This window comes from Mytilus californianus, unplaced genomic scaffold, assembly GCF_021869535.1.
Source record: "Mytilus californianus isolate M0D057914Y unplaced genomic scaffold, xbMytCali1.0.p SCAF_1, whole genome shotgun sequence".
Lineage (NCBI taxonomy): Eukaryota > Metazoa > Mollusca > Bivalvia > Mytilida > Mytilidae > Mytilus > Mytilus californianus.
This window is the reverse complement of record NW_026262581.1, coordinates 58,140,561-58,168,435: the sequence shown is the minus strand read 5'-3', so window position 1 is coordinate 58,168,435 and position 27,875 is coordinate 58,140,561. Positions and strand designations below refer to the sequence as shown.

The window sequence follows — 27,875 nt, the reverse complement described above, 5'->3', positions numbered from 1 at the left end:
TGTTTGACGCTTGATAAAATGAAAATCAATGTATAGTACATTGTGATATCATATCAGGAAAGGAATTCTCATTGATTGAATAGTTATATACAAGTGTTTATAAGATCAAGATTAGAAATAAAGGTTCATATATAAGTTAAAAAGTTCGTACAGGTGTTCAATTACTTTATCAATTTTAAGATTGAAATAGGGTACAAAAACCTTATAGTTTTCAACATTGCAAAGAAGTAAACACATGTATTTTCCATCTAAATTACCCAAAAAGTTTTAACGTGTTGCCATCTCCTGCTCATTCTAATACGATATTTTGACATAAAGTCCCATTTCCAAATAAACACCATTCTTTTATGCGCCTCCTTCAAAAGTACATGTATGTGGGGCATTATTACTTCCAGTCTGTTGGTCCGTTTGTCTGTCCAGTGTATCAGGTTAAAGTTTTGAATTAAACAAAGTTCAACTGTTAGCTGTACTCACATCAACTTGAAAGCTTTTTTACAAATGTATGTCCATTGAATGTCATATTAGGGTTTGGACTTCAGAATTTGCAGTTCAATGAACATGCATGGAAATGTGATAGTATTGGCAGGGCGTAGTTTTCTATGGACACTTATTCTTGCTAATAAGCCCTGCCTATGATAGAAGTGGGCATAATGTTTTAAAATATGTGCGGCTGTCACTGTTTTACTCTGTTCAACCAATCATTAGCTGTTTATATGTAGCAGGTTAAAATTATAATTTTAGGTAGTAGACTATGAAGTTGTGGTCACATCAACCTGAAATTTAGTACACATATTAAATATGATGTTACTGTGTTACAATATAACTATGTGTTTTTCTTTTCTATAGGAATGGCAACCATTTCCCAAGAGATGGTACCAAGAAGGTCTGTTAATTACCAACACAGTTGTGAAAGATGCTGAAAATGTAAGAGTTTAGACATTATAACAACAAATCCTAATCCTCATGGAAATTTGACATAAAAGGAAGATACATTTCATTAAAAGAATTTAACTCTTATGAAATCTTGGTTCCAAACATAGATTTTAAAAAACTAGTTCCATATTTTGTCTCACCTCAACAAAATAGATGTGATGCTTCTGTCCTTGTCTTCATTAACAATATGTTAGAGTGTGTTGTAAGGTCGGTTTAAGGGTAAACACTAAGGTAGGTCAATGTTATTTGGTTTGCAGAAGTACATGTATCAGCATTAGTCATGTTAGTACATCTTATTTCTATGGAGATTATATTGCCCTGCCCCTTCAGTTCAGTGACTTTGGAATTATGCAAAGTTGAAATGTTTAAATTTGTGATTATGTCAGTTTTACAGGAACCACTTATGATAACTCAATGATATTTGATGTGCAGTTGAATTAACATTGGCATATCTCATTTCCATGAAGATAATTTAGACCTGCAACTTCAGTCATGGTTCATTGACTGAATGTTTTGCAAATAGTTAACATGCTAAAGTATTGCCATTTTAGTATCAACAGAGACATATATACACATATATATATGTCCCTGGTATCAACATTTGCATTTTCCTTTCAAATTACATACAAGTGAGACATATCTCTGTGTCAACATTTTATTAAATTGTTAAATTGAAGAAATATAAAGACTTTGCATAGTGAAATCCACTTTCAAATATATAGCTTGATTTTCAAGTTATTGTAAAATATATTGTTATATAAATATTTATATTGATAGGATCAAAGAAACAGGGAAGCAGCTGGTGCAGCAGGAGGGGGAGGGGGTACCAGTGGAGGAGTTCAAGGACAAAGAACAAGAGAAAACCAGTCACGTGGGTCAGGGGGTGATGATAGAGAAGGCCAAATCACACATCCTCGTAAAAAGAAAATACCAACTTATATTTTCCAGGTATTTTTTTTAATGCTCTTTCCTGATATTGTACAAAATGTGAGGAATTTTGTCATGGTTATATATAAAATGTATATTTCTTGCATTCAATCTCTCAAAGGACAATTTTCTGTAGGTTGTAAATTAAGTATTTGATTGTAAAATTAACTTGGAAACTTGTTTGAAAATTTATGTTTATTGGAGAGTAAATAATTTGTCCTTATATGTAAAGACCAATTGTAGAATGGTTTAGCAGAATGTTTATATATTTAGAATTCCTAATACACCATTGTGATATGGACAGTCAGTCATTTCTGCACTGATACATATTAACCTGTTATTTTTACTTTTTATCTCTCTCCAAAGTATTTCTAAACAAATCCAGTAAATATATTGAAGTCAGCTTTTTTCTTTTTGTGAACATAAAAGATTCAGACATTTAGTCTTTATACTTAACAGAATATTCATGTTGTATTAGTGAAATAATTTAAATTAATTGTAAAGTTTCAATTACATTTTACTGGAGTAGGTCATTTGGGAGTTTAAGGAATAAAAAAAATAATATTTAAGGAATGACTGTAATTTAGTGAGTGTAATATTTTTTCTGTCTATGAAGAAATAACATAAAAAATATGGTGCACACTGAATAACCCACGTAGCGGGTTATTTTAAAGTGTGCACCACATTTTATTTCGAATAGACAGAAAAAATATTACAGTCATTTCTTATAATTTAATTCTAAATTCCATTTTAAACCGGAGTAAACCATGAAAAAACGTTGATGACGTCACGGTCACATGACAAAATTATGTCTATGAGCTGATAAACAAAACAACGTCAGCCAATCAGAAGACGTGTTACATCCAAAATTAAGTTATTATTCAATAATCATACAAATGATTGCTATCATTTTAGAGAAAGCACAACATTCATTGTTTTTATGACCATGATAACGGCCAATGGATGAGGATGCCGATTGGTTATGAGCTACACCATGAAATGGTTAGTAAATTGGTGGACCAGGTTGAGGAAGCTTTGCCACATTGGAATGACCGACATGATATTCTGGCTATGTTACGGCAGTGTAATTACGATGCTGATGAATGTATAAATACATACCTACATTTAGAAGGAGATGGTAAGTTTTATTTAGATATGATCGTCCTGAAAATGTATAAAATATTCATTGGACATTAAGCAACCAACAATCAACCATTTAGATAAAGATGGAATGCAATACAAATGCTTAAAGAATTGATATCAAAGTAAGGATACGTATGATTGCCAATGAGAAAACTCAGACATGATAGTAAAAACACATTTACAGGTTACCATACCGCCATCAATACAGACCAATACTGAAAAAAAGTCTAATAAACCAGATAAAAAAAAAAAATAAAAAAGAAGAGAAGTATTACATTAAATATGTCTAGTATAAGCTTAAACTGCTGAGTTGTAAAAGGAAATACGGTGGGAAAATTATTCAGACAATTTTAGAGTGCATTGCATTTTATTTATCCTCCAAGAATGTTATATGTGACATGAAATATATGAAGCTACAAAATTCATTGTTTCCAATGCAATGACCATCCCCTGCAATCTTTGTGTTAATCAAACTTCGAAAAAAAAAATCTACAATAATCTCAAATGTAAGTATGGGTATTATACTGATTCAGTTATGAAGTATTTGAATAGAGGCAGAGGGTGCATCTTCACACTCTTTAAGCATTTACATGTTCGCCTTTGCAAAGAAATCAAATATAAAACAGAAATATCTAATTGTGCTAAAAATTGGAAAATATGAATTTGTTTTCCTTTTATATTTATTATTTTGCTCATTTAAATGTTTTGAAACTTAATATTTTTGACATATTATTTTTAGAGTGGTTAAAGGCTCCTAAAACAAGTAAAGAGGCTAAAGACATGAATAACAAAGATGAAAGATTGAATGAGTTAGAACAAACTGTTAAACTACTGGTATGTATTTCTTGTATTAAATATATTAGAGAATTACATTGCTTATGATATCTTGTAAACATGTCATGTGAAAACATAAATTGGCAATGACCACTGAATTAAAAAATAAATTGTTAGGAAATGTTAAGCACTTTTGTTTTGCTTTGACGAAGTCGAAAAAATGTTTTGTGTAGTTGACATGTTTAAATATTGCCATTTTAATTTCAACATTTGCATTTTATTATCAAAATTGCAAAAGGCGAGAAATACCTCTGTGTCAACAGTTTATAATAATACATGAACATGATAAATAAGACCAAACATCACAACCATTTATTCTTTTTAAGTGCCAATCTGGGCAGTGGTGAAAACATGACAAATAAAAACCCACTAAAGTTTACATTAAGTTCAAATGTATAATGGTGCACGAATATAACGTTAATTTCTTATTCCTGTTCTGGTAATTCAAGATATAATTTGGTTGAAATGCAATAGAAATTACCAATTGAGTGGAGCTAACTCTGTAGTCTGCTTTCATTTTAACCAAATGTTATCTAGAGATTTCTCTAATTACCAGACACGCAGAAACAAAAGACCTACTATTTCTAACTCAGGATGAAGATAACTTCAAAATAGAATGGTTAGGTCGGCAGGTTTTTTCGGTCATGTTTTGAAATTTTTCTAAATTGCCTGATTCTTACAAGGACTGACACTTTTAAAAAGATATGCAAGGAAGTTGCATGTACAAGAATGAGAAAAATTCTTCAATTCTGTTAAAAATTTCTGTATAATAAACACATCAGGAAATATGAAGGTTCTATCTTGTTCTAATGATGCTAGATTAACTTAATCTGTATTACTTACAGAAAGCAAAGCTAGATCAAGAATCAAGAGCAAAAAATGAAGCTGAAAGAATAGTAAGTGTATTATATAGAACTTATAAATCAGATGTGCTTAATGTCAAGATCCTATGGATGGTCAAAATATATCTTTCTCTTCTATGGTGATTTACCAGTTTTAGGTGTTGCCAATACTCCTGTGCTGCTAATGTTAATGGAAAATCATATAGTGATTTCTCAGACATTACATTAGTTATATGTGTAAATAAATTACTGAATTATTCAGGAAACTATCTCGAACATTCATGCTGCTTAAAGCATAGTTCTCTAAATTATTCAACATGGTTGATGGGAGAAACAAATGGAATAATGATGGTCTAAAGGAAATTAGTCATGTCAACATTATATCCATACTGTACATATTATCTTAATTTTGCTGTTATTTCCATTTCTCATGGGTGGTTATATATTGAAATGTACTTGAGACATGAAAAAACATTGAAAATAAATATTTCATACCAGTCTAAAAGTTTAGATTTTTGTCTCGACTTGACGGAGTCAAAAGCAAGGCATAGATATGCTGTTTCCGGTGTAGGCTGTAGCAGTGTCAACAATGTACAAGTTTATGATTAGGTCAGTTTATGGGGAACTACTAGTGGTAGGTCAATGATATGTGGTATGCAGTTGTATTAGCATTAGCACATCTCATTTCCATGGAGATTTTGTTTGGCCCTGTACCTTCAATCATGGTTCATTGACTTTAAATATTTTTCATAACTTACATGTTAAAGTTGCTATTTTAATATAAAAATAACATAAAGGCAAGACATATCTCTGTGTTAATAGTTTATGGAATTTGTAGCAATTTCAAAAGATGTATATTTGAAGGAATAATTCCATGAATGTTTAATTTAGGTAAAACAACAAGAAGATAAGATTACATCATTGGAAGTAGAAGGAAAACAAGCTGAAGCTCAGTTAGCTGTTTTACAGGAAAGACCAAAGACAGCAATGCGACCTAAAACACCTCAGGTACAGATTTTGATGAGTTTGATTCAAACATTTTGTTCAATTGTTCCTTTTAAAACTATTATCACTGATATCTACAAAATATTTACAAGACCATGTTGCTAATTTATGAAGTTTCAAAGGGACATGACTCTTTAAATCCTTTCAAACCTATTGAGTTGCAAATTCTGTTGCAAATAGTAAAGGAGGAAGTGTAAATATTGAAGTGAACTAAGAGTTAAATCCTTATTCATGAAATATTTACACTTACCTGCCTAACCTACCCTCTCTCAAGGAACAAAAGAATAACTTAAAGAGAGATAACTTGAGGTGTTACTGTATATACTCAACAAATGTCTTTGGAAGATAGAGGTCTAGGTTTATGATTTAACATATACCTAAACAGATCACTACAGCTACTGTAAATTCAGAAATTATTGCGAGGTTTTTATTAATGCAAATAATGCGATTGGATGAGTAATGCAATAAAAAGAACTCGTATTCTGAATTTCGATACATATATTTGTATCCAGATTTTCTTGAAATCGCAATAATTAATCTCGCATTTTTGTCCATTCTTCAAAAATCGCAAAAATAAATGCACGCAATAATTTCTGAATTCACAGTAATCACCACAATAGTAGGGATTCACAACCTGGTCTGGTCCTCTGTAAAATTGAAAGCTACTTATGGTCTAGTCTAATTTGACAAAACTAGGAGTTTCAGCAATTGACCAACCTAAAACTTTTGCATAAAAGGTGTGTGGATGCAAGCAGTAAAAAATCAGAAAAATGTACATGGTAAAAAAAAATCAGTCATAAGAGAAAAGGGGTTGTCTCCCTATTATTACCATTCTATGATAGGTTATAAATAGCTAGTATTCTACATGATCTAACCAGTATAATGTTACATATACTTACTACATCTCATTATATTTATACTAAATGTCGAGACATAGTATTTCTATATCTCCAGCAGGAAAGGCGAGTTTCAATAAGTATGTAGATCATATACTTTCTGTATATTTTAACAGGTAGTAACCAAGGTAGTGAAGGAAGAAACAGTTAACCCAGATGATGTTAAACAACTAAATACCAGTGTAATACAGCTGAGGAAGGCCCATGTTCATCTCAAGATGGAGGTTCAGAGATATTTTGATGGTCTGAAAGGATCAATAGGCGAGGTATATACACATTCACATGATCTCAAATAATCTACTGTGTGCCTGGAGCATACCTAAAAATTGACTTTTTTTGTAAAATTTTATGTTACAACTACCAACACATTTATGTCCCATTTTCATTTCTGTTATTTGTTGGTTTGATTTTTGCTGTCAAACTTAATCCATGAAATTACACTGATGTTGATATTTGTAGTATAGTCTATATATTATTACCGGTATTTTAAAGAGGTAAATCAAAACACATTCAGATATTGATAGTTAGAAAACATAAAATATGAGCTGTACAGGTATACAGTTTTTGAACAAAGAGAACTAGGAGATTTTGTGAAAAGTCAGCAACATCCTTTGAATATTTTAATCAACAAGATATTTACTCAATGAAAATCAGACTTTTTGTATCATCACTGAATCGTGTTGAAGAAAATGCTTTATAATTTTACATTTAAACAATATACAGGCTGTAGACGGTATGAAGAAAATGAAGAATACTGGAGCTGCTCAAACAGAAGAAATGGAAGAAGTCAGGGCATTGTATAGAAAGGAAGCTTTACAAAGAAAGATACTTTATAATCAGGTACTGTGAACTTACATTGATTAAACCCATTAAAAGTTAAATATTTTACATATAATATGTTAATTTTGAGTACAACTTCATTTGAAAAATAATTATAAAGTTACAATGTAAAATTTATAAAAATCTTTTGGATTTTAAAACTGTTGATCCTAATGATTGCAGTTTGACATGTTCTGCAATTTTTATTGTCCCCCGCGTAATGCGTTGCGGGGGAAATGGAAATACCGGTCATCCATCCGTCTGGTCTTGTTAGCGCTCTCACAGGTACAATTCTTGCCAATTTTTATAAAACTTTTACTATAGGTTAATATCAGCAATATCTGGGACAAGTTCTATAATGGTGGACGATCGACTTTTTTTTTCAAAGAGTTATGCCCCTTGGAAATATTAAATTTATGGAAAATGGCCTCGTTAGTGCTCTCACAGGTACAATTCTTGCAAGATTTTTATAAAACTTATACTATAGCTTAATATCAGCAATATCTTGGACAAGTTATATAGTGGTGGACGATTGACTTTTTTTAAAAGAGTTATGCCCCTTGGAAATGTTAAATTTATGAAAAATTGTCTCGTTAGCACTCTCACGGGTACAATTTTTTAAAAAACTTATAGTATACTATAAGTAATGCCCTTGAAGGTCTGTTTGAAATATTTAGTATACAACAGAAAAATCTTTTTTGTCCCCCGCGCACGCTTTTTATTTATAAAATGTTTTTAAGAACAACAAAAAAAGTGTTGTATTAAGTTATTGCCCCTGGAAAGATAAAATATGTGCAATGTGGGGGACATTGGAACTCTGTTCTTTTATTTTAGTTTTGAATCATTTTTTTGTTTTATGGTAATACTTTTTTGTATGATAACTCTTTTGAATTTTTACTTATTTTATTTATTAAGGATTTGATCATAGAAGCATATGCTTTTACCTTTACTGAGATACTTAAGATGCCTACAAAAACGATAACTGATTTAAAAAATCTTTTATGTCATGCTAATCTGTGTCCATTCAGAACGTTGTTGTTGATCTGAAATTTTGTTTTTATTAACAGCTACAAGAAATGAGAGGAAATATACGAGTGTTCTGCAGAGCAAGGAAGGATGACAGAGCAGAAAATTGTCTGAAATTCCTCAATGACCAAGATCTTGTGGTCAATAATGCACAGAATGGAAAGAAAATGTTCTCATTTGACAAAGCTTTTGATCCGAATACTTCTCAAGAACAAGTAAGAAAAATTGTCTAAAAAATTATTTTTTGAAAGATTTATTTCTTATCTATAGTGAAGTCATCAATTTTTGTGGGTACTATCTAAGTGGATTGAGGAAATATTGTTATTTTATAGACACTTTATTTTTCTCAGCTTTGAATATATTTGCTTACAAGTCTATAAAATGTTAGCATTATGTTGAAGACTTTAATTCATGTCTCACCTATACCTATGAAAATGAATTAACAGTAAGTGAAAATTTCACAAAAAAGTCTGGAGCTTCATATCAGGAATTTTTTGTTTCTAATGTTTGCTATTTTCACAGTAGGCGTTTTGTAACCAAGCAATTTACCCAAGGAGATGAATGTTTTGTCTATAGTACAGTGAACACTGTGAATTTTTAATCAACCCTTCTAATGCCCAAACCACAAACACAACCTGATGCAAAAAATAACCCAATAAATTTTTTTCCTGAAAATTTCTTTTACTGGTACTATTTGTAGGAATCTTTTTTTCCCCCACCGTAGCAGAGGGGACATAAAGGTTTTTCGTACGTAAGTCCCAAAATTGGTTTCCGTTATCTAACTTTAGTTTGCCTCTACCAAATGTTATGAAACTTCTATATAATGCTTATTACCACAAAACTCAGATCAATTTCGAATTTGGACCGTTCTGGAGTTATGCCCCTTTATAACATTATATGGAAGCAGGGACTTTTGTGGACTTTTCACTCTGTTTACTTATTTTTAATTATTTGTATAAAGAAAGCAAAAACATGCAAATCTATTATTCAATGTTGGAAACATTCTATTCATATTCAGGACATTCATGTTAATGCTATAGGAATAAATTCTGCTTTACTTAAATGATTGATGTTTAGTAATGACTTGAAAATAAGGAAACTTGATGTCAGTGTTTGTAGATAAAACATACTTTGTATAAAATATCCATAGTCACTAATAGTAGAAAAAAATAGTATTCATCAAGCATTATGTATTTTCCAGGTTTTTGAAGATACAAAGGGAATTATTACTTGTTGTGCAGATGGGTACAATGTATGTCTAATGGCCTATGGTCAAACAGGGTCTGGTAAAACATTTACCATGATGGGACCTGATAGCAACCCTGGTATTAATATCAGGTAAGTGGTCTTCATATAAACAGGGTAAATGATGAAACAATCCATACAATAGTACTTTTATTCATAGTAGATAAGTGATGTACATCATATTGGGGCCCTGAAACATTTCATGATGAGGCCATAGATAAAAACCACTAATCATTTTACCATGAAATTGAATGTCATAATGATGGCTTAATCATTGTTAACAGATCATCATTTCAAAGAAATAAGCATGTATTATCATAACGAACCATTCTATGTGTTATACAAATTTAATTATGATTTAAGTTTTAATTTGATTAATTGCATCAATTTTTGTCTTGCCTTGACAGAGTCAAAAAGCGAGACAGGTATGCTGTTTCCGGCGTCGGTGATGACGGCGGCGTCAACAATGTATTAGTTTGTGATTAGGTCTAGTTCATGGTGAACCACTAGTGGTAGGTCAAATGATATTTGGTATGCAGTTGTATTAGCATTGGCACATCTTATTACCATGGAGATTATTTAGCCCCGCCCCCTCAGTCAAGGTCTATTGACTTTGAAATTTTGCTTAGTTTACATGTATTAGTTTGTGATTAGGTCAGTTTATGGGGAACCACTAGTGGTAGGTCAATGATATTTGGTATGCAGCTGTATAAGCATTGGCATATCTCATTTCCATGGAGATTATTTGGCCCCACCCCCTCATTCATGGTCTATTGACTTTGAAACTTTTGCTTAGTTTTCATGTATTAGTTTGTGATTAGGTCAGTTTAAGGGGAATTAGTGGTAGGTCAATGATAATTGGTATGCAGTTGTATAAGCATTAGCACATCTCATCTCCATGGAGAATATTTGGTCCCTACCCCTCAGTCATGGTCTATTGACTTTGAAACTTTTGCTTAGTTTAGATGTATTAGTTTGTGATTAGTTCAGTTTAAGATGAACCACTAATGTTAAGTCAATGATATTTGGTATATAAATGTATTGGCTTTTGCAAGTTTCATTTCCATGGAGATTATATAACCCCACCCCCTAATTATGGTTCATTGATCATAGTAACTTTTACATGGTTTACAAGTTAATGTTTGTGTTTAGGTTTGTTTAAAGGGAACGACTTATGAAAAGGCAATGGTATTTGGTTTGCAGTTGTATTTGCATTGGCACATCTCACCCCTGTTACCTTCAGTCATGGTTCATTGACTTTGAATATTTGCATAACTTACATGTTAAAGTATTGCTATTTTTATTTCAACATTTGCATTATCAAAATAACAAATAGACGAGACATATCTGTGTGTTAACAGTTTTTTTTTTCTAAATTCTTATACCTGTACAATGTACTACTGTACTACAACAAATGAATTTGCATACACTTAATAATGAAAGTATTGTCATGGATTTCCTTAAAGCAAGATTTTCCATTTTAAAGTATAGTGTTTACCAATTGAGCCCTACATGTCTATATTTGCTTCAATTAAGTCACAGCATTCAGAAAAAGCTTTACTAGTACATATAACAAACACATGTTTGGGAAAAGAGCCACAGTTTAACGCTTAGCTTTTTCATATTTATAAAACCACAATCAACAGTACAGTTTCCAAACAATACACAAATTGATTAATTAACAATCTGTGGTATTCCAAATTTCAAAATCCTTCAAATATTGGAATTTCAACACATCTTATTTTCTACAGGGCAATTAATGAATTGTTTAAAGTATGCAAAGAGAAAAAGGATACTGTATCTTATGTCTTAAGGGTAAGTATTTCTGCAATTAATATAAGGATATTAAAAGAAAAGACCAGAAGATTGAGGCCATAGAAAGACAGTAAATTGTTTAATGTTCATAACCTGTGATAATTTGCCTTCACATATAACATATTACAGATTGCAACACTAAAACTTGATTATTCATGCTATTTGATAAAAGATATACATGTACATAGGACTTTTGTGTGAACAATTTATTTAATAATTCCCTTGCAAAATCATCTATCACTTTTATGATAATTGTTTCTGATTTATTTTTTTTGCAATCTAATTTATATATTCCAGGTATCTTTAATTGAAATCTATAATGAGACAATTCAAGATTTACTCACAAAGGAGGCTAAGACCTTAGATCTGAAGACGGCTGGCAATAAAGTCAACATACCAGGATTGACAGAAGTTGAAATTAAAACTTTGGACGATATTAAGAAAGTAATGGCAATGGGAGATAAAAATAGGACTACTGCTTCAACTAAGATGAACTCTACCAGGTATTTTTTGAGATTTCTTACACATTTATTTATTGTAAATAGGACTTTTATTTAAATACATTATTCATAAAAGGATTGATTGTTGTTTGCTTAATGTCCAGTGGCAAATATTTCATGCATGTTCAGGACGAGAACAATTGATAAAGGTGATGTGGGGTATATGTAATTGAAACAGCAACCCAACAAAACTAAAAACAAAAAACCATCTAGAAATCAACATTGAGTCTTAAACAAAAGACTGGGTCAAAATGTCAAGATCTAAATCAATCTTGAGTCACAAGTTGTGGATAATAGAAGAGCGACTATCAAAGATCAGCTATCAATACCATATTCCCCAAATGACGAATAGAATAAACATACAAAAATGGACAAGGTGTCTGATTTTGGACATGTGGTGAGGTTAAATTATTTTTTTTGAGATCTCAATCCAGTCTTGAAAAGTGGTAAAACAAAAGGAGACTTTACAATAGAAATTAGTACAAAAAAAGCAATAAACTGTATAATAAGGGTAAAATAAATAACAAAAACAAAAGGGCAAGCAAGACAATAATAAAACAAAACAAGATTAAAGAATGCCAGCAGTTACTTAAAATGAGCTCCAACAACTTGAAACTCTACTAGTAGGAGAGTTCTGGGATAGTTGTTGTTTCAATGTGGATATTGAAAAAATCGTATCACTTGATATTTTTCTATGCACATGGCTAGATTTTTACACAGGCGAATTAAACAAATGTAATGATTTATAAAGATTTCCTTGTAAAAGTAAATCTCACTGTTATAGATTGACCACCTCACCCTGATGAAAACCTAATGTAAGATGACACCACCCATTTGTTGTATTTTTCATGCAGGCGATGTTGTATTGATCCAAACACTGCATAGATTTCTGAAGTTATCACATGACATTTGTGTAAAATGAAATCGGACAGGGTAAAACAGACTATCTAGGAACTTGAGTATAGTAGCTGTATTTCAAAGAAGACTTCACATAGTAACATCATGAACTTTTATCTATTTTCTTTTTTTAGTTCACGTTCACATTTACTACTGTTGTTGGCTGTAGAAGGTACAGATAAAATTACTGGTGCAATATCTAAGGGAACTTTGACCTTGTGTGACCTTGCAGGATCAGAGAGGATTTCCAAGACAGAGGCTGAAGGACAAAGATTGGTAGAGGCAGCTGCTATCAATAAATCATTGTCTGCACTTGGACAGGTATTCATAAATTGCAACATTGGATATAATAGAAATTTTTTAGCTCAGCCGGCCTTTAATACCATGTGAGCTTTTGCCATCCCTTTGCGTTCATCATCTGTCTTCTGTTTCTGTCTGTCTGTTCGTTGTCAGGTGTAAAAAAATTCAAAGATCTTCTCTGAAACCACTGGACCAATTTCAACCAAACAAGGGCTAGGGTATCTTATATAAAGTTTGTGTTTTTTATACTTATCATTCACTATAATAGAAAGTAAAAGGATATGGGGTATCCAGCCATGACATAAAATCAGTACATTCTCAGCAAATAACAAAAAAAAGAAAAAAAGCAGTGTTTTTTATTGCTGTTCTTCATCTCAATGTGTTTTTACTACATCAGCTGCTGTGGAATTTTAAATTGAACCTGCAATAATTATTTTATACTGGACAAAATACAGTCTATTAAGTGATCAACAATTCTCATCAGGTCACTCTCTTTTTGCTCTGCTTTAATTATACCTATACAATTTGAACCTCAATTTAAAGGTCACCTCTCTTGTAAGGTCAGTTTTATATATTCCAGAGGGTGCCCTTTATATTCAAGTTTGACTGCAATCTTAATGGTGTGAGTTTTTTTTGACCAATTTGAATATGTTTTAGATTACTTTCTATTGATGGAGGCTGTGTATGACACAGCAAAACATTACAGGTAGTTGTATACTTTTTTCAAACACCTGCTGTAGGTATAAGTATAAGTGTTTTGTCAGTAGAAGATAATTTTGAACTTTTTTTGTGAATATCTTAAAAGTGCTGAAAGTAATAAGACACTGTTTTCACTATATGTAAATATCTGTAAAATTGTAAAATTTTCTTCCCCAAAATAAACACAAAACAATTCTCATGAACTTGGTATTTAGCAACTCCAAAAAACACTTAATATGGTAAAACATTGAATTGTAATCTGATGTCATTTAAAAGAAAATCATTTTAAGTGAATTTCAAAGTGGATAATGTGGCGTTCATTTCTGGCAGTGAAATAGCAGAATGTTTTGCTAAAGTGGAATATCTTACTCTCCTTATGTAATGCCAAAACAAGCAATTCCTAACTTTTTGGTTACTTCATTATAAGCATAGTAATGGCACCATGATATTGTGAAGGAAACAAAAGCTATTAAATGTATATGTGTATTACATCAGCCACATTGAGGTACAGAGTAACAACTGAATTATAGAATGACATTGCAAAGTTTGTTCCCTAACGATCCCTATCAACGTCTACAACATTGATCCCTATCAACGTCCACAACAACGTCACGTTAAAATTCGTGTGTTTTTCTAAACAACATCTAATATCATCTACATGTCTGGGGAGCATCTGATGGCTTCCACAATTTCCTTTGCAGTCCATTAAATGAAAATAAGATAGTCTTAGTTGATTTTTCATACCAAAGGTTGAAATTGAACAATATGTAGAAATATTGTTATATATTTTATTTTATTCCATAAATTAAAGAAAAAAATAGAAATGAAAATTAAATGCTTTGTGGAAATATTAATGATATCTGTTTATTTCAGGTATTCACTTCTTTAAGACAGAGTCAGTTGCATATACCCTACAGAAATTCTAAACTAACTCAGATTCTACAACCTTCTTTAGGAGGAGATGCCAAGGTAAGCATTGTTGTTGCAGCATGGCTAAATTAATTAAAAATCAATGTTAGACCATAAAATGTATACATGTTTTTATTTCGAGTATTATTATCTATTTGTTTAACGTTTTGAAAAATTTGAAATGGTTATGACTAGTTTGAATCATATTAGTAATTTTAGTTACTTTTTTATAAAAAAAAAACAAAGAACAAAAAACAACAAAAAAACACTGAATAGTCTGCATTTGGTTGAGTCTCATGAAGATTGCTAATTTACCTTCATTTTCAGACAATAACATTTTCTATTATTCTATATTCAAAGGGAAAATAATGAAATAGGTCTATAGTGTAAATTTGATTGTTGAAAATATCTGACATTTAAAACACATTTTTACAAGCTTATCTGTTCTAAATTATAAAAAAATTCTCAATTTACAAATGTCTTTTTTGTAGGCATGCTTGTTTGTGAATATAAGTCCAGATTCATATAATTATTCGGAGACAGTAAGCACACTGACATTCGGTTCTAATGCCAAACAAGTAGCATTAGGTCAGGCTAAACAGAATATTAAGAAAGGAAACTAGTCATGTTAAAGACGGAGTACGAGTCTCGTATGTATGTTGGAGGAATTTATGTAGTTGTAAGACGGTGAAAAATTTATAATCTTAAGGCCATCTTAAATTTTTGTTAGTTCTCAGATACCAATGAAGAGAGCTGCCTTCAGAATAAAGCTTGATAGAAAATTCTTTGTCATTCATATAGGAAAATAACACCAGATGTTCAATATATGTCAAGTATATTAAGTATCTGCAGAACTGATAACCAATTTTATATCGCCTTATTTTTATAGTTTTGTCTGTATGCCTTCATGGAATATGCATTGAAAACTGTAACTTTTGCTCAAGTCCTACATTTTCCTGCATATGAACATTCTTACCCTAGAGTGTCTCAAGAGATTATGTCTCACAATCAAGAAAAAGTTATCAAGCAATAACATATAAATATTCATGACAACAGTGTGAACATTTCTTCGAGAATTGACAAAATATTTCGGTCATTTTCATATTGTATATTTTTGAAATGTCAACTCTGTTTTTCATAATTTTTTTTTTAACAAATTAGGTTTATGTTATTATAACAAACAATTTTTCATACGATATTCCACAAAGATGACATTTATATTTCTTTTTTCTTCAATTGACATACCTCTAGTCTGTACGAATTCTTTGATCTCTATTTGTAATTGTAAAACATTCTATTGTTTTCTCTTATCTGATTTGTTCGGTTTTTTTATGACAATGTAATTAAATAAGACTGTTAACTACATATTGATTTTTTAAAAAGCCTTCAAAGTGATTCTGTGATATTGTATCAAGATATTAAAGTGCTGTATTTTGAATTAAACTATTATATTTTTGCTGATGATAGTTTGTTTATGCATACAGTAAACAAAACGAACATATGAGATATATTTGAATGGGGAATCTCTTTTAAAAATTGTATATGACTAATAATTTATTTGAAGTTCATCAGTTAAATACCAGAAACACTGTAGATAATTCAAAAAATTATAAAAATCTTCTGATTTATTTGCTAAGCACTATAAAGTTTACAACCCAATTAACTGATGCTACACCAGTATTGTATATTTTGTAATTAGTAATTTATTTTCTGTTATCTATATTGGTGTATTCATGACAAGACACAGAAGTGAAAAGAAGATTAGTTTTTGACCATTTACAAACTTTAAATACTAGCTGTTCTAAAAAAAAACAAAAAAACATTGGCTCGTTATGTGAAACTGATCTATCTGCTTGACTGTTATTTATGTTTTCTGATGGCAAAAATATAAGCAATTTTCCAAATTTTATGTATGAACTACATATAATTAATTCCAAGCTATTATATAAGATTCAAATTATACTGATCAGTTTCAAGAAATGTTTTATCACATGTAAGGCTTTTGGTAAAAACTTGCAAAATTGTTACTTATTGTTACAAAATCCTTTTTGAGCTTGGATTACAATGCTGCATATGGCACTTTTTTGTTTAAATGACGAAAACTCCTAGAGTGAATGTCAAAACTCAAAACTGATTTTCACTGAAGTGTTACTAGAATAATACAAATAGCAATGTATGTATATAAAATGCCTCTTGATTGGCAGAATTCCTAAGAATATTGTAAAATATTAGTTATTCTAATCAGAAAGTGTATAGATAAGTCTTATTCATTATCTAATAGGAATATGTGGGCATTTGGTTATATTGCAGTGGCAGGCGAAATTGTGAAATTTATGAATAGATGATATTGTGTAGTTATTTGAAACCCTCACCTCCTGCAACCCTTTTATGTCACTATTTTTAAAAAGCAAAGATCTAACCATAGAGACTGACATTAAACAGTTTACCCTGTGTCTTTCATTAAGTTTTAATTGACATATGTAAGTAATGTAAGTATATATTTGTTTAACATTGTCATTGTATATGTAAAACCATAAAAACTTCATGTAAAATGTCTTTTTCAATAATGGTAACATTGTTGTAAAAATTGTTTTTATTGCAATGACTTTATCTGTGATAGAATATTACTGGTAAAATATCATTTATAATACAAGAAACATAGTCATTATTAGTTGCTACCTTATCTTATTTTCCAATATATTTAAGAAATAAAATTATCGTCATTAAAATGAAAAAAAAAAAAAAAACAGTTTTCACATTTGTTCAAAATTTTATATGATGTTGAAACTGACTGTGATGAAAAATTATTAGGGTTAAAATCCATGTTTCAACATTCCAATCAGTGAATTATACTTTCACAAATATTTTATTTTCAAAAATTTAATTTGCTAAATGAAATCTATAATTTAGCTCCTTAAATTCTCAAATACAATACAGTTCACTTTAAATTTTTCATTGATCAATATATTATGAAAAGCACTTCAGAATAAAATGTATTGACCATAATGCTTGACTAAACAAAAAGAAAAACTTGTAAATTTATTGTTGAGAACTTTTGAAGGAGGGGAGATAAATGATTGTATCTTAAGCACAATGAGATAGTGATATGGGTTATTCATTGTATTATTTTGTTGTGGTGTTTCCATTTTTCAATTAATGTGTGCTTGATGTGTATAAGATTTGTACAGAGTGTCAGTTCATCCCATATTTTGGATGTAAACCATTATAAGTATTATATGTATGTCTGCTGTAGTCTTGAGGATTAAGATGGATTTAATTTTGTCTTTCGGATTATTGGCAAGGTATCATTGTAATGCTTAGTATTTATGTAATACTTATTTTTTGTATTACTGCTTACACATATACTTGTGAAAGAAAGAGGGTCATTAAGTTCAAAGTTGGCCCCATATTTTTTTTTAAATAGTTTCAGGTATTAACGAGAAAATAAATTTTGTAAGCATATTCATATATTAGTGCATATTCTATAAGTAACAATATCAAAAGAGAAAATCGAATTTATTTTTGAAAAAAAAAAGATGCAATCTTAAGCTTTAAGTACACTATGTATGTTCCGGCCATCAAAACATTTCAATGAAAAGTATAGTTTTATAGATGCTAAACATCCTCAAACAAACAAACAATTTATGTCATCTAAGGTTGCTTTGAATAATAATGTTGTTTAAATATGTGCACTTTTTACATATATTTTAAATATTTTCTCTATTTCAATGATGTGTGACCTTTTAAAAACTGAAATATTAAATCTTTAAACTTTAGATAGGTTTAATCACTTTGGAAAAGCTGAATTGTAAATCTTGGCATCTAATGCAAAGAGAATGCTCTATAAATGCTGTTGTAAGTGTCAGAAAACTCTGGGGCCACATTTGGTCTTTAATGGCACCCTCCTTTTAGCTTTCTCAAGAAAAGTTGAATATTCATTCATCAATTGCCTCCATGATAATTTGTTAAGTTTTTATTGTTATTTTATATGGATTTCAGGACATGTTCACCATATAGTACTTGTATATTTATAATGTGAAATCTTTATGTAAGTAGTAGAGCCTTATATGAATTCAGTATGGAATGTATGTATATGATTTAAAAAGAGTTCATATTTATTTTATTTTATTCAATAGTGTATATAATGGAGCAAATAAGTATTGTCATAAACAATCTGTTCATACAGGTATTTTAGACATCTAATTTATGAATTTTAACAATAACAGATCATTGATTTGCCTCTTTTTCAGTTTTTTCCAATATTTTCTTGTGAACACAGCTAAAATTAATATTCACAAGATTTTTTTAAAAGATTCCTAATCCAGACATCAAAAACAGTTATTGAGGCCAATCCAAATGGAATAATTTAGAGTGAGCAATCAAACTTTTATTCTTTATTTTTTTTAAGAAATGAATATTTTAGCAAGTGATACCTCAAATTTGGTGAGAGGAAAGCATATTTTAATTGTATTCTACAAAAATTCTGTTTTCAGGATTGAGAAACAAAATTTTAACACAAAATTTTTTAATTTTCTGTGGATTGTATGACGAGCAATGATATTTAAAAAAATTTGTTGATTTCATTTAAATGGAGCTCCCAAAGACTACCATAGTCTACTCCTCATAGTTTCCCTGCAATACAGTTCTAGTAAAGTCTGTGATTATATTATTGCCAGAGTAGTAAAATAATTTGTAGATAGTTTAATAAGGTATGGTTGCACAATCTAGTTTTTTTTTATATTTTTTACATCTATAAGATCATTTATATTTTTCTTCATTTCCTGAACACTGCCAAGAAATGTTTCATGCAAGTATAAAAGATAAATTCACTTTAAGCTGTTTTTGAGATTGTTAATACATTTTAAGAAACGTGATTTGTTCTAGAGTAAAATAAAGTCAAAAGGATATTTTTTTTAAAGCAATTTATTTTTCTAAACTATTTTTTTCTGAAAGGGAAATGACTATTTAAGATTGACGCCCATAAGCAATAAAAGAGAAGTTAAAAGCATCCGTTAAAGTAAAACAAACATGATTGATTCGTTTAAGTAAATGTAAGTCAACAAAAATAAAGTGTTCCTGGTATCTGTTATGACTGGTTTTGTTTGTATATAAGCACCTTTCTTTAATAAAACCTCCGACGATTCTGTATGGCTACTTTGCCTGACATACAAATCATGCAATGAACATCCATCCATCCACATAACATAGCTGTGATAGGTTGATCTAAGTGCTATAGAATTTCAGATAGTTTATAATCCGTCCAGAAATCATTAGCATTATTTTTTATCATTTATTTTTTCTTTGTTTATAGGTTTATGTCTGATATTTACTGATACAGAAATTTACAAACTTTATGATTGAACTTTCACCCTTACATTCCATTTAATGATAATAAAATATATTTTTGATTTTTTCCTTTGTTTTTGTCCTTCATACATATACATTTATATTTATTTGTCTTGTTATTCAGTTTAATTCTTTACATAAACAATAATTAAAAGATATATATTAGTTTCTAGAAGAAGTTCAAAGAATTTAAGCTAAATGAAGGAAAGGAAAAATTTATTTGCTTTTCTACAATATGTAACCTAAATGTATAACCAGAATGGTAGAAACCTGAGCCAGTTATCTACCCTGAATCAAATTGACTCAACCTTATTGTTTTTTCTATGATGTAAGTATTCCATAATCGGTTGACTGTAATTCTTGGTTCTTTCAAAAGTTGATATTCTGAAAAATAGTTTTGTTTTTTATCTTTTCAGTTTTTTAAGTTCAGTTAAAAAAAATAGTCAACTCGCTATTTCTGAATTTAAATATATACATGTGCAAGTATTTAAATTCTGCTCATTGAAATTGACATCTCTTCATTGCACAAAGATTAAGTTTTTTTAATGCTAAATAAACTAATTGCAACATTTTTTGTATATCCTCTACATTGTTTCATCTGTTTATCAAATAGCAATGAGTTAATAGTGTGCTATTATTGTCTTTGAAAAGTTATATCCAATAAGATTCAAACTTCAAAAAATAAATCTGTCAGTAGTTTGAACACATTTAAATTGATGAAACAGTCAATTATCTGTAAAATATACCTCCCACATCCACTGTACTAAAATTCTAGAATACGTAATCCTAAGATATTATTTGTTTTACATATTTAAAGTATTTTGTTGTATTTTATATCTGTGATAATGGTCTGTTGACAAACTAGTCCTCAAAATTCTGATTTTCCATCTATCAGAAGATAAAACTATCCATTTCAGAATCAAATGCATTCTGGGTAATATTTTCCAAATTATACAACAAAGCGTTGTGATTGGTTCAAAAAAGCCAAAACCATAGAAATTCAACCAATGATGTGACGTTATTTTCAATTTGGTGTATGAACAATAAAATTACCCATAGTCCTTTAGGTTCTAAAATGTTAGACAGTTTAAAAAAAAAAACAACTGATTTGGTGAAAATCAGAAAAATTGAAAAAATTTTGTTTGGTAAATTTATGGCTGAACAAATAGTTTGATTTAATGATACAAACTGCTGTTGGGTAAAGAAAGAGCTTCACATTTACTCTTTACACAAAATTAGAGAAAACTGTGAGGAAAAGTTTGATTAAAGTGGTAGCTGGTAAATAAAATTTTGAGGGCTGTTTTTTGTTGACCAGTTTCTTTAATAGAAAATCTTATTTTCCACTGTGTTATTAGGTTTATTGATGCAATAAATATATTTTCTGATAGCCATTGTTGTCATTTATGCATACAGATATTGCTGTAAATTCAGATTTTTATTAGAAAAAAAAATTATTGTGAATTTGAAGCTAAAACAAAAAAACATCACAATAATTCAAACTTTTAATTTGAATCTTCCAGAATTATTTGTATGCAGCTTTTCCAGAAATAGCATTCACTTTCCTGTATATTTTGCTGATCAACAATTGCATTACAAAATTTATCCATGCAATAATTTAATTATTTCTGAATTCAAAGTATTTGGAATACATATTTGTTTTTCTGACAGTATTTACATGTTGTTTTTACAGATTGTTTTAGGTACATGTTTATGTCAAAATTAGTGTCAGGTATAAGACCAGTATACAATTGACAAAGGGAAATAACTTGTGTTAAAAGTGTTTAATAAAAGAATCAAATAAATAATTGACAAATAAAATTATTGTTAGGAACACTATCTAGTTTTGAATTAAGTCAATAGACATAACCCCAAGTTTTGAATAGGCTATTAAACCACAATCACATGAAATAATAAAATGCTTCGCTGGGGCGCAGCTTGATACGACCGCAGAGGTCGAACCCTGAACAGTTGGGGCAAGTATGGACACAACATTCAAGCTTGATACAGCACTGAATTTGGATTGTAATTAAATATTTGACACAGGATAGGTTTCTGACACAGAATGAAAGTGGTCAAAGAACTTAAAAAATTTTAATTTACCTATTCAAACCATATCATTATTATTTGCTTTTATATATAAATCAGAAATAACCAATTTAAAATGGAAAATTTTAAAGAAAAAAAAGGGAAAAAAAATCCCCCCCCCCCCCCCAAATTTTTTGAACATCACCCCCAAACTCAATTCCAGCCTTCCCTTTGTGGTATGGTACCTTGCAGTACAATTTCAGATAGATCCATACACTTGAACACAAGTTATTGTCTGGAAACTAGAAAAATGCTTGTTTTTTGGCCCCTTTTTGGCCCCACATTCCTAAACGTTTAGGGCAATTACCCCCAAACTCAAACCCAGCTTTCCCTTTGTGATATGGAACCTTGCAGTACAATTTCAGAAAGATCCATACACTTACACACAAGTAATTGTCCTGAAACTAGAAAAATGCTTGTTTTTTGGCCCTTTTATGGCCCCTAATTCCTAAAATTTTGATGGAATTACCCCCAAAATCAATCCCAGCATTTCCTTTGTGGTATGGTACCTTGCAGTACAATTTCAGAGAGATCCATACACCTGAACACAAGTTATTGTCTGGAAACTAGAAAAATGCTTATTTTTGGCCCCTAATTCCTAAACTTTTTGGGCAATTACCCCCAAACTCAATTCCAGCTTTCCCTTTGTGATATGGAACCTTGTAGTACAATTTCATAAAGATCCATACACTTACACACAAGTTATTGTTATGAAACTAGAATAATGCTTGTTTTTTGCCCCTTTTTGGCCCCTAATTCCTAAAATTTTGATGGAATTACCCCCAAAATCAATCCCAGCATTCCCTTTGTGATATGGAACCTTGTGATACAATGTCAGAGAGATCCATACACTTACACACAAGTTATTGTCCTGAAACTAGAAAAATGCTTGTTTTTTGCCCCTTTTTGGCCCCTAATTCCTAAAATTTGGAGGCAATTACCCCCAAATTCAATCCCAGCATTCCCTTTGAGATATGGAACCTTGTGGTACAATGTCAGAGAGATCCATACACTTACACACAAGTTATGTCTGGAAGTTACAAAAATGCTTATTTTTGGCCACTTTTTGGCCCCTAATTCCTTAACTGTTGGTACCATAACCCCCAAAATCAATCCCCACCTTCCTTTTGTGGTATTGAACCTTATGATAAAATTTCATAGAGATCCATTCACTTAAACTAAAGTTAGAGTGCGAAAACTAATGTGTCTTCGGACGACGATGCCGGACGACGCCGCCGCTGCCGACGACGACGCCAACATCATACCAATATACAACCACAGAAATTTTTTGGTGGTCGTATAAAAAGATGTAGACCTAGTATTTCTCACCTGGTATCTATGCCTACAATGTCTAGAATGGTGCTTTCCAACAAACTTTGTACAGCCTACTTGTTTGTGATGGGTATATACAATAAAAAAATCAATTTATTATCACTGATAGCCTGTATAAATAATCCAGTTGAACATAATCCATATTGGACTGTATGCATCAAATCAAATAAAAGAAGAGAGTTCCAATGTCCCCCCGCGTTGCTGCTTGCACATATTTTATCTGTCCTAAGTCAATAAACAAAAAAATAGTTTTTTGTTTTTTAAAACTTTTTGAAATTATCTTAGAGAGTTGGAAACTTGAGAGCAATTTCTGATATATATAATATTTCCAAGGGGCATAACTCTTTAAAAAATTTTGATTGGCAATTATTTTCGAAATTGTCTGTAACATTGCTGACATTTACCTTTGATATGAATGTGATAAAAATCTGACAAAAATTGTACATGTGAGAGCACTTACAATGCAAAGTCACGTATAATTAATATTTCTAAGGGGTATAATTCTCTTAAAAATAAAATGCTCCGCTGGGCGCAGCTTGATACGACCGCAGAGGTCGAACCCTGAACAGTTGGGGCAAGTATGGACACAACATTCAAGCTTGATACAGCTCTGAATTTGGATTGTGATTAAATATTTGACACAGCATAGGTTTCTGACACAGAATGAATGTGGTCTAAGAACTTAAATTTTTTTAATTTACCTATTATGGTCCAATATCCAAAATCTAAATACATGGTTAGATTCAGCATATCAAAGAATCCAAAGAATTCAATTTTTGATGAAATCAAACAAAGTTTAATTTTGGACCCTTTTGACCTCAATGTGGACCAAATTGATAACAGGGCCCAAAAATCAAAATACATGGTTAGATTCAGCATATCAAAGAACCCCATATATTCAATTTTTGTTGAAATCAAACAAAGTTTAATTTTGGACCCCAACTTGGACCAACTTGAAAACAGGGCCCATAATCAAAAATCTAAATACATGTTTTGATTCAGCATATCAAAGAACCCCAAGAATTCAATTTTTGTTAAAATCAAACAAAGTTTAATTTTGGACCCTTTGGACCTTAATGTAGACCAATTTGAAAACTGGACCCAAAATTAAAAATCTAAATACATGGTCAGATTTGGCATTACAAATAAATAAATGTGGTCAAAGATTTTACAAATGTAATGCGCCATACTGTGCAATTAAAGATTACTTCTTGAAATTTATTCAATATTTGAAATTTGAAAAAAAAATAATATTTGAAGAATAATTCTTTTTAATTTCTGAAATCTGAAATGAGAAAAAATTGACCCCCCATAATTTCTTTTTACCCCCCCCCCCCCCCCCCCTTTTCCCCCAAAAATTCTTTCCCTCAAGATATGGTCATAATCTCAATTCAAATTTCCAATGGAATTTGCAACCATAATTACCCATTTAAATTTACCATAGTGCTAACTTAATCTATTTTATAATAGAATTTAAAATATGGTGTCAAATCTTTCATATGGTTTTTTTTTGTAAAAAAAAAAGATGCAACATTTGCAGATATTTTTACTGTTCTTCCTTTATAAATATGCATTTCTTTAAACATAATTTAAAAGCAGTGTAAGGGAAGTAATCAAAACGTTGTATGTGGATTACCTCCCTTACACTGTTTTAAATTGTCTTAATTGTTCATTAACCATTACTTTATACATAATTTAAAAGCAGTGTAAGGGAGGTAATACAAATGATGTATTTGATTTATCTCCCTTACACTGCTTTAAATTATGTTTCGTACTAAAGTATTTGTCCATATAAAAATGCTTGTTATTTGCCCCTTTTTTGGCCCCTAATTCCTAAAATTTTGAGGCAATTACCCCAAAATCAATCCCAGCATTCCCTTTGTGATATGGAACCTTGTGGTACATGTCAGAGAGATCCATACACTAACACACACGTTATGTCTGGAAGTTACAAAAATGCTTATTTTTGGCCCCTTTTGGGCCCCTAATTCCTTAACTGTTGGTACCCTAGCCCCTAAAATCAATCCCAACCTTCCTTTTGTGGTATTGAACCTTATGGTAAAATTTCATGGAGATCCATTCACTTAAACTAAAGTTAGAGTGCGAAAACCAATGTGTCTTCGGATGACGACGACGCCGCCAACGTCATACCAATATACGACCACAAAATTTTTTTGCGGTCGTATAAAAATTCGCTATATTTTTCCTTACACAATGTATTTTGTCTTTTGTTCGAGACTGTATATTGACCTCTAGATGTCTTTCAATTACATCCAGTTTGGCGTGGGTTGATGTTTGATTGTTGTACATGTTATATATCGGCGTGGGATTTGTTTATATAAATTAGGCGTGAAATAATTTTGGTTAACTGAAATCCTTTAACTTACTTCCAAATTAATGTTAATACTGAGGGAAAAAATTACATTGCTAAATAACCACTTTAAAACACATGCAAACTTTTTGAGAGGAAGGCATAATGCATGTAACATCTATTAGATCTTTTTTAAACCATTCTAAACTACTGCATGGATTTTTCTAGCATTCCACAGGGTCCAATATTCGGACCCATTCCCAATGGCAAATACCCTACATTTTTCCCAATTTTGGGAGCAAAATTCCCAAACGATCTCAAAATTTATTTTCATCTTTATTATTCATGACAGCCAACCGCTAGCTTTATGCCGAAAATCGCCAACAAATAATGTGTAAATCCAAGTAAAATCCTACCTGACTGACAAAAACAACATTGAATAAAATGCTTCGCTGGGGCGCAGCTTGATACGACCGCAGAGGTCGAATCCTGAACAGTTGGGGCAAATATGGACACAACATTCAAGCTTGATACAGCTCTGAATTTGGATTGTTATTAAATATTTGACACAGCATAGGTTTCTGACACAGAAAGAATGTGGTCTAAGAACTTGATTTTTTTTAATTTACCTATTATGGTCCAATGTCTAAAATCAAAATACATGGTTAGATTCAGCATATCAAAGAACCCCATATATTCAATTTTTGTTAAAATCAAACAAAGTTTAATTTTGGACCCAAACTTGGACAAACTTGAAAACTGGGCCCATAATCAAAAATCTAAACATATGTTTAGATTCAGCATATCAAAGAACCCCAAGAATTCAATTTTTGTTAAAATCAAACTAAGTTTAATTTTGGACCCTTTGGACCTCAATGAAGACCAATTTAAAAAACGGGACCCAAATTAAAAATCTAAAAACACGGTTAGATTTGGCATATCAAAGAACCCCAATAATTCAATTTTTGATGAAATCAAACAAAGTTTAATTTTGGACCCTTTTGACCTCAATATGAACCAATTTGAAAGCGGGGCCTACAAATAGAAAATCTAAATACATGGTTAGATTCAGCATATCAAAGAACCTCATATATTCAATTTTTGTTGAAATCAAACAAAGTTTAATTTTGGACCCCAATTTGGACCAACTTAAAAACTGGGCCCATAATCAAAAATCTAAATACATGTTTAGATTCAGCATATCAAAGAACCCCATATATTCAATTTTTGTTGAAATCAAACAAAGTTTAAATACTGGACCCTATCTTGGACCAACTTGAAAACTGGGCCCATAATCAAAAATCTAAACACATGTTTAGATTCAGCATATCAAAGAACCCCAAGAATTCAATTTTTGTTAAAATCAAACTAAGTTTCATTTTGGACCCTTTGGACCTTAATGTAGACCAATTTAAAAAACAGGACCCAAAATTAAAAATCTAAATACACGGTTAGATTTGGAATATCAAAGAACCCCAATAATTCAATTTTTGATGAAATCAAACAAAGTTTAATTTTGTACCCTTTTGACCTCAATATGAACCAATTTGATAACGGGGTCCACAAATAAAAAATCTAAATACATGGTTAGATTCAGCATATCAAAGAACCCCATATATTCAATTTTTGTTGAAATCAAACAAAGTTTAATTTTGGACCCCAATTTGGACCAACTTGAAAACTGGGCCAAAAATCAAAAATCTAAATACATGTTTTGATTCTGCATATCAAAGAACCTCATATATTCAATTTTTGCTAAAATCAAACAAAGTTTAATTTTGGACCCTTTGGACCTTAATGTAGACCAATTTGAAAACTGGACCCAAAATTAAAAATCTAAATACACTGTTAGATTCGGCATAACAAATAAATAAATGTGATCAAAGATTTTACAAATCTAATGCGCCATACTGTGCAAATAAAGACTTCTTGAAATTTTTCAATATTTGAAAATTGAAAAAAAAAAAATTTTTGAAGAATAATTCTTTTTAATTTCTGAAATCTGAAATGA

General features: G+C 30.6%; 1 protein-coding gene across 1 annotated transcript in view; it reads left to right on the top strand.

The window, feature by feature from the left end:
• The window catches only part of LOC127722162 (kinesin-like protein KIFC3), a 43,931-nt gene extending 22,408 nt beyond the window's left edge, over window positions 1–21,523 (top strand). Inside the window, exons 3-17 of the mRNA XM_052229035.1 lie at window positions 847–924; window positions 1,711–1,881; window positions 2,776–2,998; window positions 3,743–3,837; window positions 4,683–4,733; window positions 5,571–5,687; window positions 6,697–6,846; window positions 7,304–7,420; window positions 8,467–8,640; window positions 9,627–9,763; window positions 11,422–11,485; window positions 11,783–11,988; window positions 13,017–13,203; window positions 14,755–14,850; window positions 15,282–21,523. Coding sequence (XP_052084995.1) covers window positions 847–924; window positions 1,711–1,881; window positions 2,776–2,998; window positions 3,743–3,837; window positions 4,683–4,733; window positions 5,571–5,687; window positions 6,697–6,846; window positions 7,304–7,420; window positions 8,467–8,640; window positions 9,627–9,763; window positions 11,422–11,485; window positions 11,783–11,988; window positions 13,017–13,203; window positions 14,755–14,850; window positions 15,282–15,413 — 1,998 coding nt within the window. The 3' untranslated portion in view covers window positions 15,414–21,523. The remainder of the gene's footprint in view (window positions 1–846; window positions 925–1,710; window positions 1,882–2,775; window positions 2,999–3,742; window positions 3,838–4,682; window positions 4,734–5,570; window positions 5,688–6,696; window positions 6,847–7,303; window positions 7,421–8,466; window positions 8,641–9,626; window positions 9,764–11,421; window positions 11,486–11,782; window positions 11,989–13,016; window positions 13,204–14,754; window positions 14,851–15,281) is intronic.
• The last annotated feature ends 6,352 nt before the right edge of the window (window positions 21,524–27,875 follow it).